Below are 20,070 nucleotides of genomic sequence, written 5' to 3'. Positions count from 1 at the left end.
GACTTCATTGAGCTAGATGACCCTCCAAAAATCACATTTTAAGTATATTAAAATACAGTAGAAAGTAAACTAATACGTATAGACTCTATTGCATCTTAACTGGTCCAGAGAAGATTAAAATGACCAATTTTTCTATCTTAATTTTTCACAAATGAAAACTCTGCTGCATACTTAATAAGATCTTGGTATTAACAAAAAAAAAACTTCAAAATCAGACTTAATTTCTACAAACTATACGATTTTTATGAAAAACCTTGATTATTTGGTCAAAATGAGCCATCAAGAAAAAAACCATCCATCTAAGAATCCCAGATGTATACCCCATGTGAGAGAGAAGGCAATCAATCAAACACACAAAAAAGGATGCCATTTATTTTAGCTGCATCTTTCTTAGGCTCGCACAGATTGAATGGAGTCACATAATTACGTTTTTACATTCCACAAATCACAATATTTTTTAAGTTTATTTATTTTGAGAGAGAGGGAGGGAGGGAGAGAGGGAGAGAGAATCCTAAGCAGGCTCCACACTGTCAGCACACAGCCCGATGTGGGGCTCAAACCCATGAACCATGAGTCATGACCTGAGCTGAAGTTGAATGCTTAACCAACTGAGCCACCCAGGCACCCTACAAATCACAATATTTTTAACCACATGGATAACTTAAAGACTCTTTTCTGACAAACAACAGACAATCCAAATTGGTCCATCTTACGCACACACACACACACACACACACACACACACACACACAAAAGTGGATCCACTGACTCCTGTAATAGACTATAGAGATATTAATTCCTTTTACTTTGTGGATCATCTTTTAATCTTCTGCATATTTTTTCATTTATGAAGCTTAGAGAAGTAGTGGAAAGGTTTAGCCTATTTTGTGATAAAGCAAAGATTATCTTGTGTTTCTGCAAGCCATGCTGTTATTATGCATTTACTCATTCAACAAGTATTTAATTAAATTCTTATGATGCATATACTACAAATTAGATACTTAGGAGGAACATTAAGAAAAAAAAATAAGCCAACAGTATAGTTAGAAAAGCAAACCATAACGAAGAAAGTAGTTAAGTAACGTGGTTAACCACAAAAGTGAGTGGCACAGCCCCTAAGTGCAATAGTTCACAGAAACAGAAAATCTAGGGTAGCTAGAGAAGTCAAAAATATTTAATTAAAGAAACAAAACATGAACTATCCCTTAATGAGTGGTTGATACTCAAACAGGAAAATGTAGATTCTGGGGTATGTGCCCAGATCCTTTCTTCAGAAACAAAAGCTCATTCTGCCAGCTGCCAGGAGTGTTGGCTGTTAGAGGCTCTCACCTAAGGTCTTGTCCAGATTCGTCCTTCCAGGAAGGCAGCTGCCTCATCCAAGGTCACATTCTTTGGAGGAAGCTTGCTTCTAATCACTAAAGTGCAAAGGAACAGCCTTTAAGGACCTCTGCACTTGCAGGGCTCTCCCTGTGATCATCTGAGAGTTCTATTATAACTACTTCACAGTTCACTTTGTTCCTCCACTCAAACCCACTTCCTTCACTCCCTTCACATCCCTTATGGGCTGCTCCCATAAGCATGCCACAGTTAACCCTCTGCATGCAAATCTCCACCTCAGAGTCTGTCTCCCAAGGAACCCCATCTAAGACATTATAGCAGAGAAAATATTCCATGTAGAAAGAATATCAAGCAAAGACTTGATATTATATGTACTGGGATAATTGGACAAAGTACCTTGCTCACACTGAAGGCAGTGTGTGGGGAAAATGAGAAGTATGGTTAAGTAGATTTTGGAGGACCCTGAATGCCACCCCAGTTTGGAATTCATCTCATAATTCAATGTTCCAAAACTCTTGCATCTTTAATGACCCTGGACTGTGAATTCATCCTCCTGGATGGACGAACACAGAGCTAAAAGTGACAAAGTACAAGCATGAAAATTCTCTAAAGTTTGATTATCTTTAAAATGTACATGAACCTTGAATATCATCCACAGTTAGTAGCATTTGTCATAATGAATACATACTCTTGTTTAAGAAGCATGGCCACAATGAGTAGAGAAACAGTGTGTGTGTGTGTGTGTGTGTGTGTGTGTGTGTGTGTGTGTGTGTATGCACACGCACGCACATGTGTGTTGTGTGTCCACACTTCTCAATGTTTTTCAACTCTTTAAAAAGGGTTTAAAAAAAAGAAAGGGGTGGGTAAAACATGATAGTCGAGTTATATTTGAAAATGCTGACTTATGCCTTTCCACTTGCCCACCTGGCACCATTTCTAATCACCTGGTGCTCATTTGCATGACACCTGCTTCTAGCTTGTCATAACCATCATTTTTGATTTGTCTCCTGAATGAGGGGTTTTCCTTCAACCTCTGCCAACAGGCCCCATTAGGGTTTATAGTTTACAAGAAATCCAGTACTAATATGCAAATATAGTACACATATGGGAGTTAGTAGGGGTCTCAAGGAGATGAAATGATCTAAAACAAATGACTTAATACTAAAAGCAATAGCACAGTAATACAGAGAGCTTGGAAAATCAGAATGGTTGTGGGAGCAAAAACAGCCCCTCCACTGAGCACTTCATATAAAAGGTATAGACCATTCTTATCCATTCTTATCTTTTTGCATATGTTACATAGTTACATACACATACAATCTTGAATTCATATGTTCCACATTTTTAATGGTTCCATATAATATCCTATCTAGAGCAAAGCTTATTTAACCTTTTTAAGGAATATTTGGTAAGAAGAATGAGAATGAATACCTGATTGCAGGAAATGGGCTTACTGTGCATTGTGAAGACATGGCAGAGAACAAGGTTGGCAAAGTCCCTTTCCTTGGGGAGCTTAATTTAAGCGAGGGAGCCAATCTCTAAATAAATAAATGAGAAAAGGCCACACCTGATGAGTGCTGTGTGGAAATAAAACAACGTGGTGTGATAGGGGCTGATGGGAAGCTGCTGAGATTGAGTGGTCTGTGAGGGCCTCTCTGACGGTATGTTTAAACCTGAGATCTGAACAGTAGGAGGAGCTGGCCATGTGAGGCATGTGAAGGAAAACCTTTAAGCAGAGAAAACATTGTGTAAAAGCCCTGAGTCTCAAAGCTTGCCTTTTAAGGCAGCTTCATCTCTGCTACTCAAAAGGCTAACCCTGGGAGGCTAACCCTGCAAACATATTCTCACTAAACATCCAGAATGAGCCAAATAAATATTTCTAGAAAGAAAGCCAGCTATAACATGTAACAACAGGAAACAGATGATTCAATACATCCTATGATATGCCCAAATTATTTGGACCAAGATTAGGTCATTCTATGATTTATATAACATATTTATATTCATCCTTATTTCAGAAGGAAGTTAAAGTATTTTCCAAAGAAGTATAAATTATGATCAAATAGCATAAATAAAAAGTAGAGGGAGGGGCGCCTGGGTGGCGCAGTCGGTTAGGCGTCCGACTTCAGCCAGGTCACGATCTCGCGGTCCGTGAGTTCGAGCCCCGCGTCGGGCTCTGGGCTGGTGGCTCAGAGCCTGGAGCCTGTTTCTGATTCTGTGTCTCCCTCTCTCTCTGCCCCTCCCCCGTTCATGCTCTGTCTCTCTCTGTCCCAAAAATAAATAAACGTTGAAAAAAAAAAATTAAACCTGAGATCTGAACAGTAGGAGGAGCTGGCCATGTGAGGCATGTGAAGGAAAACCTTTAAGCAGAGAAAACATTGTGTAAAAGCCCTGAGTCTCAAAGCTTGCCTTTTAAGGCAGCTTCATCTCTGCTACTCAAAAGGCTAACCCTGGGAGGCTAATCCTGCAAACATATTCTCACTAAACATCCAGAATGAGCCAAATAAATATTTCTAGAAAGAAAGCCAGCTATAACATGTAACAACAGGAAACAGATGATTCAATACATCCTATGATATGCCCAAATTATTTGGACCAAGATTAGGTCATTCTATGATTTATATAACATATTTATATTCATCCTTATTTCAGAAGGAAGTTAAAGTATTTTCCAAAGAAGTATAAATTATGATCAAATAGCATAAATAAAAAGTAGAGGGAGGGGCGCCTGGGTGGCGCAGTCGGTTAAGCGTCCGACTTCAGCCAGGTCACGATCTCACGGTCCGTGAGTTCGAGCCCCGCGTCGGGCTCTGGGCTGATGGCTCAGAGCCTGGAGCCTGTTTCCGATGCTGTGTCTCCCTCTCTCTCTGCCCCTCCCCCGTTCATGCTCTGTATCTCTCTGTCCCAAAAATAAATAAACGTTGGAAAAAAAAATTAAAAAAAAAATAAAAAAAAAAAGTAGAGGGAAACATAAAGTAAAACAAGTGAAGACAATGTGGGGAAAAGAAGGGAGATATAAATGCTCACGAGAAAGGAATCTTCATGTGCTACTGGTGGGAATACAAACTGGTGCGGCCACTGTGGAAAACACTATGGAGGTTTCTCAAAAAATTACAAATAGAATTACCTATGACCCAGTAATTCCACTACTGGGTATTTACCCAAAGAAACCAAAAACACTAATCCAAAAAGATATATGCACCCCAATATTTACTGCAGCATTATTTACAATAGCCATGATTATGGAAGCAACCCAAGTATCTCTTCATAGATGAATGGATAAGGAAGATGTGGTATATATACAATGGAACATTGCTCAGCCATTAAAAAAAAGGATGAAATCTTGCCATTTGCAACAATGTAAATGGATCTAAAGGTTGTAAGGCTAAGCAAAATAACTCAGAGAAAGACAAATACCATATGACTTCACTCATGTGTGGAATTTTAGAAACAAAACAAATAAATAAAGTAAAAAGAGACAAACAAAAAACCAGATTCTTAAATACAGAGGACAAACTAGTAGTTGCCAGAGAGGAAGTGGATAGGGGGAGGAGTGAAAGAGATAAAAGATATTAAGAGTACACTTATCTTCATGAGCACTGAGACATGCATAGAATTATTGAATCATATTGCATACCTGAAACTACTATAACTCTGTATGTTAATTATATTTCAATAAAAAAAAATGTTCATGATAATGACCTACATTCTGGCTACCACGAGTTTTCCAGAAGCCTATACAAAGAAAAAAAGGAAAGGAATGCTATGAATTACACAATTCAAAATATTCATATACGACTGTTTTTCTTTATTTTTTATTTTATCTTTTATTTAATTCCAGTATAGTTAACATCCAGTGTTACATTAGTTTCAGGTGTATGATATAGTGATTCAACAATTATATATGTTACTCAGTGCTTATCATGATAAGTGTACTCTTAACCCTCTTCACCTATTTCACCTATACCCTCACCCATCTCCCCTCTGGTAACCATTTGTTTGTTCTCAATAGTTGAGTCTACCTTTTGGTTTGTCTCTTTTTTGCTTGTTTTCCTTGCTTCCTAAATTCCGCATATGAATGACATCATCTGGTATTTGTCTTTCTCTGACTGACTTATTTCACTTAGTATAATACTCTCTAGATTCATCCATGTTGTTCCGAATGGCGAGCTTTCATTCTTTTTATGGCTAAGTAATATTCCATTATATATACATATATACCACCTTTTTTAATCCATTCATCTTAGGCAGATTCCTTAATTTGACCACTGTAAAGAATTCTGCAACAAACACAGTGGTATCTATATCCTTTCAAATTAGTATTTTCATATTCTTTGGGTAAATACCCAGTCGTGGAACTATTGGATCATATGGTAATTCTATTTTTAATTTTTTGAGGAACCTCCATACTGTTTTCCACATGGCTGAGCTAGTCTGCATTCCCACCAACAGTGCACGAGGGTTCCTTTTTCTTGGCATCCTTGACAACATCCTTGTTGTTTCTTGTGTTTTTTATTTTAGCCATTCTGAAGGTGTGAGGTTCATAACCTATTTTTGACATTATAAAAGAGAACAGTAGTTCTCATAAGAGGATGCTGTCTAATGCAATGAACATGCCCCTCCACAACATCCTTTAATAGATGACAAAACTGTATTTTCATGGTCTGATTCTTATAATGACTCTCAATAAAGGCTTCTTAAATCACTCACTGCACAGCTCAGTGAAAGTAATTCTTTAGTGGGTCACCCTAAAGCTGAATGGGCACCCAAGTCACTGTTCAACTAATTTTATCCAAAAATATACTTTTTAATAACTTAAGAACTTGATGTACATGACCTGCATGAATTCTTCACTATGATTTCTCAAGATTGAACTATTGATAAAGTAGTGACACTGCCCTCTGTCTTGGATTCCCTATCCATCCATAGACTATGGCAGTGACATGTTGCTAATTGTACACAGACCTCAATGTCTTACCTGAATATAAAGAAAGGGTTAGATTTTTAAAATTCTGGAAAACTAAGACTTTAAGGTTCCACATAGCAGAGTATTTGTCATCTGTATATTTTAAGAGTGTTTTTCATATCATTGATATATCACTAAGAGGAAAGATAATAAGAAATGTTTCAATAAATAATTTTAGTCAGAATAGAATAATATTCTGTGCATAATAAACTGTAGCTGGTTTTAATCACCATTTTATATAATGCTAAAATAATTATATATCATAAATAAAAAACATAACAAGAAAAATGAAATCAACAAAACAATACCAGATCCTCTGGAGAGAATCCTAGGAGTAAAATAGCATTAAAATAAAAATAATATCTCAGAAATATACAGCTACAATAAATCTTAATACAATATAGTTCACTTCACACAAATAGATATATTATTTCAATGTGCAGACAAATCAAATGTATTCTCAATTCAATATAGCTTGTCACTTTTTGAATTCAGATCAATATGTTCAAAAAGCGAAGAAAGAGCAGGAGTTATATACCCCTTTACACTCCAGGCTATACTTCAAAAAGAAAGTTCTCTCTTTTATGTTAAAGGAACAACTTACAACTGAAAACTGTCAGTGTGTTTCATGTAGAACATTACTCAACAATCATATCATTTAGGTATTTTTAATAATTCATGTTTAGATGTCTTACTGGTGCTAAGAACTCCCAGGAGCAAAAACAACAGAAACTAACAAATCTACCCTTTACCTTATTCAATTTACATACTTGATTCTATGGCAAATTTATTGGAAACCAATCTCTAAATCTGAACTTCAAGTATTAATTTCTTACTTCTATTAGTCTATTAATGGAATGTATTGCTATGTATGAAAACGTACCAAACATATAAACAGAAAACCAAGGTAGGCTTCTGTAAAGTTTACCAGAATATAATATTTGAGAGTGCCCCAAGTATTATCAGTCTTTTCTAAATATGCAGGAGTTTTTGAGGACAGGAAAAATTTTATTTCAATTTATATTTCTTAATACATAATACAGCACCCAATAAATATGTACCAAATGAATGTAAATGACGTTCCAAACATTATGTGCCAACGAACTTAATAGCTGTTGAAAAGATAACAAAGTCATAATGAATTTTAAAGAAAGTGAAATCTCTCATAAACTGCTGAGATATTCCCAGACTCCTAGTGGCAAATGATTATTCATACCCAAACCACACTTTTCAAATTTGATAGGTTGATCTTGATTTTTTTCATTCATAAATGTACTTGACAACTATTTAGTAGAACACCATTTACATACCAGACATTTTCTAGGCAGGAAGATACAGTTAAAAAGACTGCCAAAATATCTTCCTATAAGAAATTTATACTCTAGTGGAATAAACAGAATATAAACTGAAATCAAAGGAATAAGTCCAACAAAACAATATCAAATACAATAAGGGATATAAAAAAAATCATGCTACAGAGAGTGACAGGGACATTGGATCTGTGTGTGCTATTTTAGTTGGGAGTGATCCAGGTTGCCTCTCTGAGACAATAAGATATATTCTGGATTGTTTTCTAATTATGTATAATGTCTCCAAATTTAGCCAAAGTAAAGTATACTTTTGTGATACAGCAACAAGCAAGACCTCCCTTTCTCCCACCGCTGAACAAAGAACACACACACACACACACACACACACACACACACACACACACACACTGGCCTACTCTCCTTTCTAACTGTGCCACAGTGCTTTTTCAGAGATATCAGAGCTACAACCTTAAAAAGCAGATGTTGGGGCGCCTGGGTGGCGCAGTCGGTTAAGCGTCCGACTTCAGCCAGGTCACGATCTCGCGGTCCGTGAGTTCGAGCCCCGCGTCAGGCTCTGGGCTGATGGCTCAGAGCCTGGAGCCTGTTTCCCATTCTGTGTCTCCCTCTCTCTCTGCCCCTCCCCCGTTCATGCTCTGTCTCTCTCTGTCAAAAATAAATAAACATTGAAAAAAAAAATTAAAAAAAAAAAAAAAAAGCAGATGTTTACTTTGTTGTTTTTTCCACACTTTGAATTAGTTCTAATTTCAGGATACTAGAAGGCCATCCTTCAAAAGCATCTCTCCACAGGGTCTGTCACTGAGTTATTACTATTAATTGAAAAGAGAAGTAGTAGCATCTAATGAGATGGCAGTCAAAATATTGGGTGTCCACCAAGTGCCAGGCACTGGACTGGGTTCTTTAGACTTTATTTCATCTCATATAGTCCTCATAAAATCCCTCTTAGGTATTGTCTTGCAGATGAGGACATTAATGTGCACAGAGATCATCAAGTGCCCAGGGTCAAGCAGAGAATAAATGGTTGCTAAGCTCATATTATTTCCCAAGATCACCTGCTTCATCCCATATAACTGTGTCATGCAACTTCCTCCCTTGAAATGCAAATGTGCTGGGGGGCGGGGTATACATTAAGCCTTATACAGTGGTGTGGATTAATTTATCAGGCCCTCTCGTGAAAGCAGATATTAAAAAGGAAAAAATATAGCTGAAAGTGAATCAGATAGTTAAGTACATAATTAAAAGTTATTCACTGTACATAAAGGCTAATTAATGTGATGGGGAATATTTTGCTCTAGGTCTTAAAGGAATAAATATTAAGACTCTATTCGCTAGCTGGTTGTGACTTAAATGTATTTTTTTCCATAGAAGGAAAAAAATACACAAGTCTTGTTTGTGTATTGTTTAATTCAACAGATAGCAACTCCTTTATTGTCTGTGCTTTATTGTCTGTGCTCCACTAGACACTATAGTGAATGCACAATAAAGAATGAGGCAAGATATTTGTTTCCCACCTTTAAGAACTGAAGATCTACTTTGGATACAAAACATGACAAACACCCATTGTCAGCGGATTACTGACACTGACACATCCTTCACTGTAGAAGAGCCCTCTCTCTAGCTGGACAGATTGTCCTCTATGACTGGAAGGGCACAGGGGAATGACATAAAAAGCATGGGTCCTATTCTAACCAATCACATCAGTCCACTTTTTTAATGTATGCATGTTACCCTATAAAATTCTCTCTCAGCAGTGCTTGAGCTATGTTCCACAAATTGTGATATATCTTCCTTTCCATTGTTTGATGGATTTTTATTTCCCTGAGATTTCTTCTTTGACCAGTAGATTATTTAGAAGTATTCTGTATATTTTCACAGTGTTTTAGAAATTTTCCTGTTTTCTTTCTGTTACCGGTTTCTAGTTTTATTCCATTGTAATGGAGAAAACCTGTTGTATGATTTCAGCTGAGGTTTGTTCTGTGGCTCAGGGAATGGTCTGCCTTTGTATACATTCCGTGTCACTTGAAAAAAAAATATGTATTCTGCAGTTGTTGCATTGAGTGGTCTACAAATGTCGACTATATCCTTTGATGTGCATTTGTTCCTCTATAGCATTCCTGATTTTCTGTATAGTTTTTCTTCCAATTGTCAAGAGAAGGGTTTTGAATTTCCTAACTATAATTGTAGATTTCTCTACTTCTCTGCTTAAGTCTGTCAGTTTCCACTTCAAACACTTTGCAGCTCTGCTGTTGATTGCTATTTTTCTCGGTAGGTTTACCCTTATATTACTGCATAATGGCAGTTCCTGTCTCTAGTAATTTTCTATCCTCTGAAGTCTACTTTATCTGACATTAAAAGATCCACTCCTCCTTTCTTTGGATGTTTGAATCATTTTTTTTTTTCTATTCTTTACTTCTGGCCTGCTTGTTTCTTTGTATTTGAAGTGAGTTTCTTAGATACTGCCTACTGGTTGGGTCATATTTTTTTAATCTACTCTGACAATCTCTGTCTTTTAACTGGTATATTTAGACCATTTGCATTTAATTTAATTATTGACATATTATGACTAAAGTTTGCCATGTTATTTTTTTTGTTTTCTATTTGTTCTTTGCTTTGTTTTTCTTTTTCCTACTCCTGTGAGTTATATGAACATTTTTTAGAACTCCATTTTATTTATTTTTTAAGTTTATTTATTTATTTTGAGAGGGTGTGGAGGCCGATGTGGGACTCAAACTCATGAACTGTGAGATCATGACCTGAGCCAAAATCAAGAGTCAGATAGACACTCAACTGACTAAGCCAGCCTGGTGCCCCGAGAACTCCATTTTAAACTACCAGAGTTTTTGAGGGCATCTTTTTGTATAGCTTTTTTAGTGGTTGCTCTAGGTATGACATTAAAAATGCACAACTTATCAATAGGTGTTGTTTTACCAGTTTAAGTGAACTATAGAAACCTTACCTCCTTTTCTCCCCTTTACTCTTTCCTGCTTATAATACAACTCTCAAATATTTTCTCTACCTACATTTAGAACCACATCTGACACTGCCATAATTTTTGCTTCAACCAGCAAACATAATTTAGGAAACTCAAAAGGAGAAGGAAAATGTATTATATTTAGTCATATTTTTTTCTCTTTCCATGTTCTTTCTTCTTTCCTAATGTTCTAAAGTTTTTTTTTTCTTTTATCAATTCTTCTCTGTTTAGAGAACTTCCTTTAGCCAAACTTTTAGAGTAGACCCATTGGTAACAAATTCTCTTGGTTTCCCCTTCATTTCTAAAGATATTTTCTCTGACTATAAAACTCTAGATTCTTTCTTTCAGCATTTGAAAAATATTGTGCCACTTCTTTCTGACATTCATAGGTTTGATGAGAATCTGCTGCTATTCAAATTGTTTTCCCTGTATAGGTATGGTATTTCATTTCTCTCGCTCCTTTCAAGATATATCTTGACTTTTTTTCCCCAGAAGTTTAACTATAATGTATCTTGGCATGGATTTCATGGCAGGAATGGCCTCATTACCACTCAGCAATGTTGAAAGTCCTGACTCTTTTTCTAGGCCTCCCCTGACATGACCCAGGTGGGGAGGGAAAGAAATGCCTCATTACTGCCAGGGGTGAGAGAAGCCATGCTTCCCACATGATCTCCACTGACACTGGTCTCAGAATATAGGGGTAAGAGTGGGGCCATAATGTAAATATAAATTAAAACTAAATGAGATATCACACAAACCTATTAGAATGACTATTATTACAAAGACAGACAACACCAAGTTTTGGCGAGAACGTGGAACAATTGGAATCCTCATACAATGTTGGTTGGAATGTAAAATTGTACATACACTTTTCAAAACTAGTGGCTAATGTCTTAAAAAGTTAAACATACACCTACCATATGATCCAGCCAATTTATTCCAGGTATTTACCCAAGAGAAACAAATGCATACATCCGTATAGAATACTATTCAGAAACTAAAAGAAATAAATTACTGATACATGACACAAGATGGATGAATTGTAAAATAGTTATATTGAGTGAAAGAAGATATACAGAAAAAAAGCATGCATAGCATAGGATTCCATTTATACAAAACCCTAGAAAAGGAAAACTATTCTACGGTAACAGAAAGGAAACAAGTAGTTGCCTGGGGAAGTGGAGAGAATAAAGAAGGGTACAAAGGAAGAATGAACAAAGAGGCATTCTAGACAACAATAAGGAAGGAAGGCATATGAGGAACACGTCCAAACTGAATCCAACTATTTTAAGGCACCTTCCAGGGAATTCCAAATAACATTTCCACTACTTATAATTGACTCTATGTCAATTGACCATAGATAGGTGCAAAGGATATACCACCATTCATAATAAAGAAATTCTGTTCATATGGGAGAAACAGTCTCTCTGCCTCAGCACCTTTCCTTGTGTTCCAGCACTCTTATGTATTTATTTTTTAACATTTTTGTTGATATTTCAATAAAAGTTTGGAGGGATAAGAGGAAAATGCATATGCTTAGTTGACCATGACTGTAAGTATAGCTTTACTCAAAACTATAGCTTAATACTTACTGATTTCAATTGTATCTGTAAGTCACAGATACAATTCTTAACTAAGTTCACATAATTTAATGTTTAAAAAAATATCCAATGGGTGAACTACTGGTAAATACTTATTTCCTAGATGGTCTTTTTTATTTTTAATATTTTTTAATTTTAAAAGAACTTTAAACTTACAGAAAAAGTATATGAGGAGCAGAAATAACTCCATATATACTTTACCTAGAGACTCCATTCAAGTTTTCCAAAACTTTCCTAATAATGTCCTTCCTAGTGAACATATCAGTTCTAGGACCATATTTTGCACTTAGTTGTATTGTCCCATCAGTTTGAGACTTTCCTTGACTGTCATGACTTTATACATTATTGAACACATCAGAAAATCAGAATTTCCCTATCAAAATTATCAGATATTTTCTCATTATTCAGCTCAGGTCATGTGTAATTGGCATAAATATTAAAGAATTAAAGTTGTTTTAGCTGCATACTCTCAGGAGCACACAATATTGATTTGTCCCATCACTTGAGTAAAGTTCAGTCTGCCTGGTTTCTTCACTATAAAGTTACTTTTCCCTTTGTAATTAACAACTACTTTGTGGAAAGATACTAGACATTAGGTAAACATCTCATTCCTCCTCCAACTTTCACCCATTAGTTTTTAGCAACAATTAATGTTTATTGCCTCAATTATTGCTCAGTGGTTGCCAAGTAGTAATTCTCTAATTCCATCACCACTTCTACTGTTATTAATTGGCTTTCTACTATAAAGTAAAGCTTTATCTTCTCCCCATAAATTAGATACATTCATGTATCCCAATATATTGTAGTGGAATACAATACTCCTATTTTATAGTATGATAATCTGTTACTATCATACTTTGAATCTCAAATTGCCCCAGATTTAGTTAACAGGAGTCTCTTCAAGCTTTTGACATGTTCCTATAATTCTTTGACCACTTCCTTATTCCCTGGCATAAGATGGTCCAGGTTTATCTTGTGCTTTCCCAGACTCAAGCCTAGGATCAACCATTTCTCCAAGGATATCTGGTTCCACTTGATGGAGAATGGTATTTAGAACTCAAAATCTGTCACTTGGTGTGCTCATTGCTACTGAGATGTTGCTATTTTTCAGGCCATCACAGTAGACAGAGTAAGGAAATAAATGTAGGCATATATACTTATGTATATGTTACTACATACAAATCCATATTTACTTCTATTACATTTATATCTATTTCTATTCTTGAAGTTATGAGATACACCAGAACCTCCAATTTCAATCCAACACTGCAGGGTGCATTCTACATTTTCTCCTTTTTGTATTTGTGAATCCCGTCTCTATCAGCAAGAAAACTGGACTGCATTATCTTCAATATATTTACTTATTCTCTCAACAGTCCTCTACCTTATATATAACAAATCTCCTGATCCTACCAGGCCACTGCCTGAGAATCTCCAGGCCAACTTGAGTTCAAGGTTGCAGACATGGCTGGAATATGTAGGGCAGGGGTATCAGAAAAAAACAAGTTGCCCAGTAGTAACTGTATGAATGATGCAAGCTGATGGTTGACCACACATTTGATATGAGTCCACTTCATAACATATATGTCAAGTCAGTTAACACAAATTTAGCCCATGTGAGTAGAGGTACTTTGAACTAAACAGAGAAGGTGATAAAGTGGTTCCATTCTACTTGGAGTGGGTCAGACCACATTTGAAAAAAATGTAGTGAATTTGGTTTGCCACATCTTCAATACACAGAGATTTAAATATTCTATGAAGATTTAATGGGGACCCCATTATCCTGAGTTTTAATAGTTTAGGATTTCACTCTCTTGTAAGCATAATCAGTCCTAAGCCAAGATATATGACTGCCCTGAGCACCCTTCCAGCAATAATATTCAAATAATTATTCTGTTTATTTCATGGAAATGGGAGAAACTGAAAAGTATAAATTTCTCTCTGTTGAAAATAAAGAATTTACTGTGATGTTCCACATACACAATTTCTTGGGAATGAAGTTTAACTACTTACAACATAGACAAAGTAGATCACTTGATCCCAAAAAGCAGATATATGCCAGTTGATTATTCAATTTCAAAAGTTTTAACTGTCAAGCTCTTCAACTATTAAGCAGTTGGTTGAAGTAAGTCTTGTGTTTGTGCCATGAATCTTGCCTACGTGTGCTACAAAATACCATACTTTGGTAAAAGTCAAACCATTTCATATCTTGCCAGTTAAGTAAGGAGTTACATGTGGAAATCTTTATTAATAGGATTCTAGTGCTAATTTATTGAAGCGATGTCAAGCATTCCTCATAGATTGATGCCTAGGCTATCAGGATACTAGCCTATCCTGAATAAGCCAATGAGAATACTAAAAGTATTAAAAATTTCAAGAGTTTGTGGGATATGTCATTATTACCATATTCACTTTACCTCTTTATATTATTTAATTAAAATATCATTACCCAGCTCTAATGCAATGATTTCTAGACATGGTTTTGTAATGCCTCTAAGCATGTTAAATCATATTTAAAGACAATATAAATTTATACCTTCAATCACGTGGAAACAAGATTAATTTTCATCTAACATAGTTTCACAACACCATATTGTATATCGCTTTATAAACTTCTCAAACGATAAAATTTAGAAATAAGCAAATAAACTAAGTTAAGAAATAAACTAAGTAACTAAATTAGGTAATTAAGCTGTATAGTTAAAAAAATAACAAGATACAAATATTCTCAACCAGTATATGTTATCTTTGCTTTTTTTTTTAAACAATATTCCCGTGCTCTCTTTAAAGTGCTTTACTCCAGTAAGTTTTCTTAAAACATTCCTAACTTAGAAAATCTGTAAAGGGAACACATTTTCAGGTCTTGTATATTTTCAAAACTAAAGTAAGCCTATGTCCACCAACTCCAGGGCACAAAAAAATCACAACATAGCACAGATATTAAAACTTAAGAGTCACAAGAGTTTAACTTATGACACCGTTTCTTACAATGTGGTCCAGAAATTAAATATGTAACAATCATTTGTGCCACTTCTTACTAAGTCCAGGTTCCTGGGCTCCTCCTTGATCTCCTGAAGCAGTTCTCATGAGAAGCATTGACCAAAGCCCTGGGAGCTTTGAGAATGCCAGATGAACACTATACATTTTATATTCTCTCTAGCATGAGACAGACGCTACAGGCTAGTGAGATTTTCTAATTTTTTGAAGTATATATAATTCTATTCAAAACTAAGCTCTGTTATGATCAAAATTGTTGCATACAAACCTGCTTTTAGAAGCAGAAACTTAGCTGTTTTCTCCCTTCAATTGTTTAAAGTACATATCAACCATTAAAAATTACTCACCACTGCAATCCAAGCTAATAGGGATGTAGGTAATATGTCACCCCAAAAAAATCAATAAAATACATAGCATATAATTTTGTTTTTTTTTTTTTGTGGTGAGGAAGTCTTAAGATTTTATGAGACAATTTCGTCTTCACTTAAAATTCATTAATGCAGAACCATCTAGAGGGCTAGTTTTTTTTTTTAATAAGCACTTCATAAAAATCAAGTTGGATTTATTTCCTAATTATGTAGAAAGTTTACATATATTCCAAACTCTATCATTATCATTTGGAGAGAGTCTCAGCAATTTTAAAATAAATTAACAAATCTATTAAAACAAACAACTCACTTAATCTCCCTGGTAAATTATACTTTATATTCTAGGGGCGTAGAAACACTGTGAAAGTATTTCATGTTTCTTTTAACACAATTAATACACTGTGTCACAAAGTGTTATTATGCTTCAGCTTTTTATATAGATAGATATCGAACTAGGCATGGTCTCTAATCATTAGAATAAAATAAAACAACCTAGTTGCACCAGCAATTCTACATGGACTTCCTCTGCTAACACTTGGGCAGAAACAAGAATCAAGACATGCATTATAGGACTTCGTGACTCTATACAACGAGTTTCAGTTGAAACAGTAGCCATAGCTCCCAAGACACTACAACGTTAACTTAAAGTTGGGCAGAAAAACTTGAGATCTTGCAAATCTTGGTTATCTGAAACCCATCCTCCCCAGAGAAAAGACCTATCTGATCACATCCCTGTCCACCTCTCCCTTTTTGTGCTAGGGCATTATTTCGCTTCCCCCACCCCTCTCTGCAGTTATTCTCTTCTCCTCAGTACTAGGGAACAACCCCATTCTCTATCTTTTCCCCCTGCCGCGTTACAGCCTTACTCCCACGCCGCGGACACGTAAACCGCCAATAGTGACCACAGCTGCTTTTGGTGGGGGAGGGAGGATCTCGAGCCTCCCACGTCCGTCCGATCGTCTCCCACCCGTGCCCAGCTGGATGGTGGGACCGGGCTGGGAACGGAACCTGGGCATTCCTCCCCGCGGGAACTAGCATCTGCCCAGCGCGCTGGCTACCGCCGGGACGCTTTGCCAGTGCCCAGTTCAGTCTCTGGTTCTTTTTCTCTTGTCCTCCCGCTCTTCCTTTCTCCTCCGGTATTTCTGTCATCGGTTCTTTGATGGCGAGAGAAAGCAGCTCAGAGCTACACGTCTCCTCTCATAAATACGTGTATGCTTTTCCTGAATCTTTCTCCGCCCCTTTCTCACCCTAACACATGTAGGGTCTGCAATGCACAGGACTCTCCCTTCATCCAGAGATCAATGTCAGCGTCTCAGTTTGACAATTTCACTCAAGGCGCCTTCATCTACCGAAGCCTACTCCTTACCAGTTCAGTTTTCTCCCAGTTAACCATAGTCTCCCCCATTGCTAAGCGCCTCTTCCACCTTTCTGGGTTCTACTACTGCCAACATTAGAAAAAAAAAAAAATCCAACATGCAATACGGTGTAAATTCCAGGAAGAAAGTGTGAGCGTGTAAGACAGTCTAAGTGTGTGCATCTGTGGGTCTCAGCCTGTCCGGGTCCTGTGCATAAGGCTGAGAGATGCAGGACAGTCAGACCGCTCAAACTTCCCCTGCCAGACTGACGCTGGGCCCTCTCCAGCTCACCTGTCCGCGCCCAGGTAACCGGCAAGGTGCCCGCCCGGCCGCGTTCCCGGACCCCCTCGCCCGGGCAGAGCGAATGCCAGCGAACTGGGGCCGCACGGCCACCCCTCCCGCGCATTTGTTCGCGGTCCCTCCTTCCCTCCGGGTGTTCTGAACCCCTTCCCCCAGATACAAACGGGACCGCCCTCCTCCACAGCGCCTTACCTCAAACAGGGGACCGATCTTGTTCTTCTCCAGGTAAGCCTGGATCCGGGATTGTTGATGAGACGCCATGGAGAGACAGAAGGGGCCGCGGAGAGTGCGGGAGAGCGCGCGGCCGTGCGCCTGGGCCAGGGGACAACCTTCCTTTTTCCCCCGGACTGGAGCCGGGACAGGAGCTCCAGAGCCTCTGCTCCCCCGGCGTGGCGGGCACAGCCCCGGCCGCGGGCGTGGGCTGCAGCCCCGGGAGCCGCGAGCGCGTGGGGCGCCGAGAGCCGGAAGCCCGGGCGCGGCGCCGCCAACTCAGTCAACTCCGAGGCGAGGGGAGAACTCATTCATCGCGTTCTCCTCCTGGCGCCCACCCCCGCCGCTCTCCGCAGCGCGCGGCGCCGGGGGAAATTCGAGGCAGAGGTTCCAGGTTCCTCTCTCCTCTGGGCGGCAGCAGCAGCAGCAGCAGCAGGAGCCAGGAGGCGGATGCTTCTCCGCCTGGCGCGGCGCCGGGGGCGCCCTCGGGCGGTGGGGGGCTGCGGGGCTCGAACTCGCGGCAAGCGTGCGTGTGCGTGCGTGTGTGTCCGCGCGCCCGACTGTGTGCGTCCCCTTTCCCCGTTGCGGGAACAAACAGCCCGGGCTTCTCCCAAGGCTGTGCTCGCCCTGCCCGCCGCTCCCTAGCGACAGCGCCGCTCAAAAAGCCAATGGTGAAGGTGCTTCTTTCAAAGTGCACATAAATCTGGTGCTTGTTGGCTACTCTTGGCAGCTACAAACGCTGTTCGAAAAGGATGGTCCCCACCGCCCCTTCGGAGCCTGTCCTCGGCACCTCGTGCTCTGCCTACACTAGCTCAGAATCGGAGAAAGGCAGAGTCATGGGAAGATGCGTGGGTCTGAGGATTTGCCGCTAAAATGAAGTTGTCTTCCTTTAGAATGTCTGGCTTGGCGCCCATCTATAGGCTGGGAACCCAGATGAAAACTCCCTAAGTGCAGACACCCAAAGGTTGGGAGCCACCCTTTAGCTTTTGGTAGGAATAAGAGATAAAAGCAAGCCAGCCCTCCTTTGCAAATCTGAATTCCTGATTCACGTATAATTATGTGAATTATAATCTACATGTTCTTAATATGTCTGTAGCTACACGCCAGATACTACTCTATTCCACCTAAAGATGCTTCCTCTAGACACTTCATGAGATCCTCAAATTTAGACAATACCTTTCTTACTATCCAGGGGTTTCCCAAGTTGAAGATCTACAGACAGTTCTCCTGAAAAACACATTGATGGGCACCTGGGTGGCTCAGTCGTTAAGTGTCCTATTCTTGATTTTAGCGCAGGTCATGATTTCACCGTTGTGAAATCAAGCCCCGCATCAGGCTCTGCGCTAATAGCATGGGGCCTGCTGGGGATTCCCTGTCTCCCTTTCTATCTCTGCCCTTCTCCTGGTCATGTTCTCTCTCTCTCTCTCTCTCTCTCTCTCTCTCTCTCTCTCTCAAAAATAAACATTGGAAGAAGAAGAAGAGGAGAAGGAGAAAAGAAAAACGCACTGAGGCCTCCAAAGACGATCTCTGTGGCTCCTAAACCATGACGTGCTGCCAAAATAAAGATTTGTGTTGGTAAATATGAAGGTTTGGAATGAAGGCAATAGTTGTACTTAAAGCAGACTGCAACAGTCTAGACTTAGTTTTCTTTCTGTGTTCTGGATTTCTGTAATTCATAATTTGTTTATTGGTATCGATGTTTTTTTCTTCTGTGTGACTACTTAAGCAGAACTACATATGTGGAAGCATGCAATAGTTAAGAGTGGAAGATTCCAGAAGCTACTGTTAATTCCATTTAATAATTCATGTAAGAAATCTGCCAGAACTCCTAAAAGCTTCACCACCACCAATAACTTGAAACAGACAGGATTTGCAATGAAAAGATCCCCCGGTTATTGCTTTCACAATCAGACTTGGGTGATCTGCCCGGATGAAGTACGTGGAATAGCAGTGATGTGCCTTGGGATCTCATGTGTTTTCCATTATGGATCAAAGGTATACTTATATATTTCCAAGTATGTTCAGGAGAAGTTAAATATACATAGTGAACATCAGCATTTCTATTTGCTAGAAGGTATGGTGTAGAGCCATCTATGATCCAGCTAAAAAGTCCAGTACTTCTGATACCACATACATACATGCTCAGAGCAACTGCAGTTGGGCCTTGAATTGAAAGAAAGACAGAAAGACAGAAAGACAGAAAGAAAGAAAGAAGACAGAAAGAAAGAAAACAAAGAAAGACAGAAAGAAAGAAAGAAAGAAAGAAAGAAAGAAAGAAAGAAAGAAAGAAAGAAAGAAAGAAAGAAAGAAAGAAAGAAAGAAAGAAAGAAAGAAAGAAAGAAAGAAAAAGAAAGAAGGAAGGAAGACACCCAAAGAAAAGAAAAGAGAAGAAAGCTTTGCTGGCAAAACACTTACATATTAAAGGGAGAATCATGAAGATATATACCTTATGTGTGTTAAAACACCGAACATCTCAAAATTACTTTTTTTATTTTTTATTTTATTTTTAATTTTTTTTAACATTTATTTATTTTTGAGACAGAGAGAGACAGAGCATGAGCAGGGGAGGGTCAGAAAGAGAGGGAGACACAGAATCTGAAACAGGGTCCAGGCTCTGAGCTGTCAGCCCAGAGCCC

At 38.4% G+C, this 20,070-nt stretch overlaps 1 protein-coding gene across 1 annotated transcript in view; it reads right to left on the bottom strand.

The window, feature by feature from the left end:
- The window catches only part of CUNH8orf34 (chromosome unknown C8orf34 homolog), a 164,279-nt gene extending 146,534 nt beyond the window's left edge, over positions 1-17,745 (bottom strand). The window contains 3 exon segments of the mRNA XM_047073747.1: positions 17,417-17,491; positions 17,493-17,609; positions 17,611-17,745. Of these exon segments, the coding sequence (XP_046929703.1) occupies positions 17,417-17,491; positions 17,493-17,609; positions 17,611-17,745 (327 nt within the window).
- Between the last annotated feature and the right edge of the window lie 2,325 nt (positions 17,746-20,070).

Source organism: Lynx rufus, unplaced genomic scaffold (genome assembly GCF_022079265.1).
Source record: "Lynx rufus isolate CCGP_SWC_20201006 ecotype Redwood Valley unplaced genomic scaffold, mLynRuf1.p SCAF_12, whole genome shotgun sequence".
Taxonomy (NCBI): domain Eukaryota; kingdom Metazoa; phylum Chordata; class Mammalia; order Carnivora; family Felidae; genus Lynx; species Lynx rufus.
This window is presented reverse-complemented; position numbering and strand designations above follow the sequence as displayed.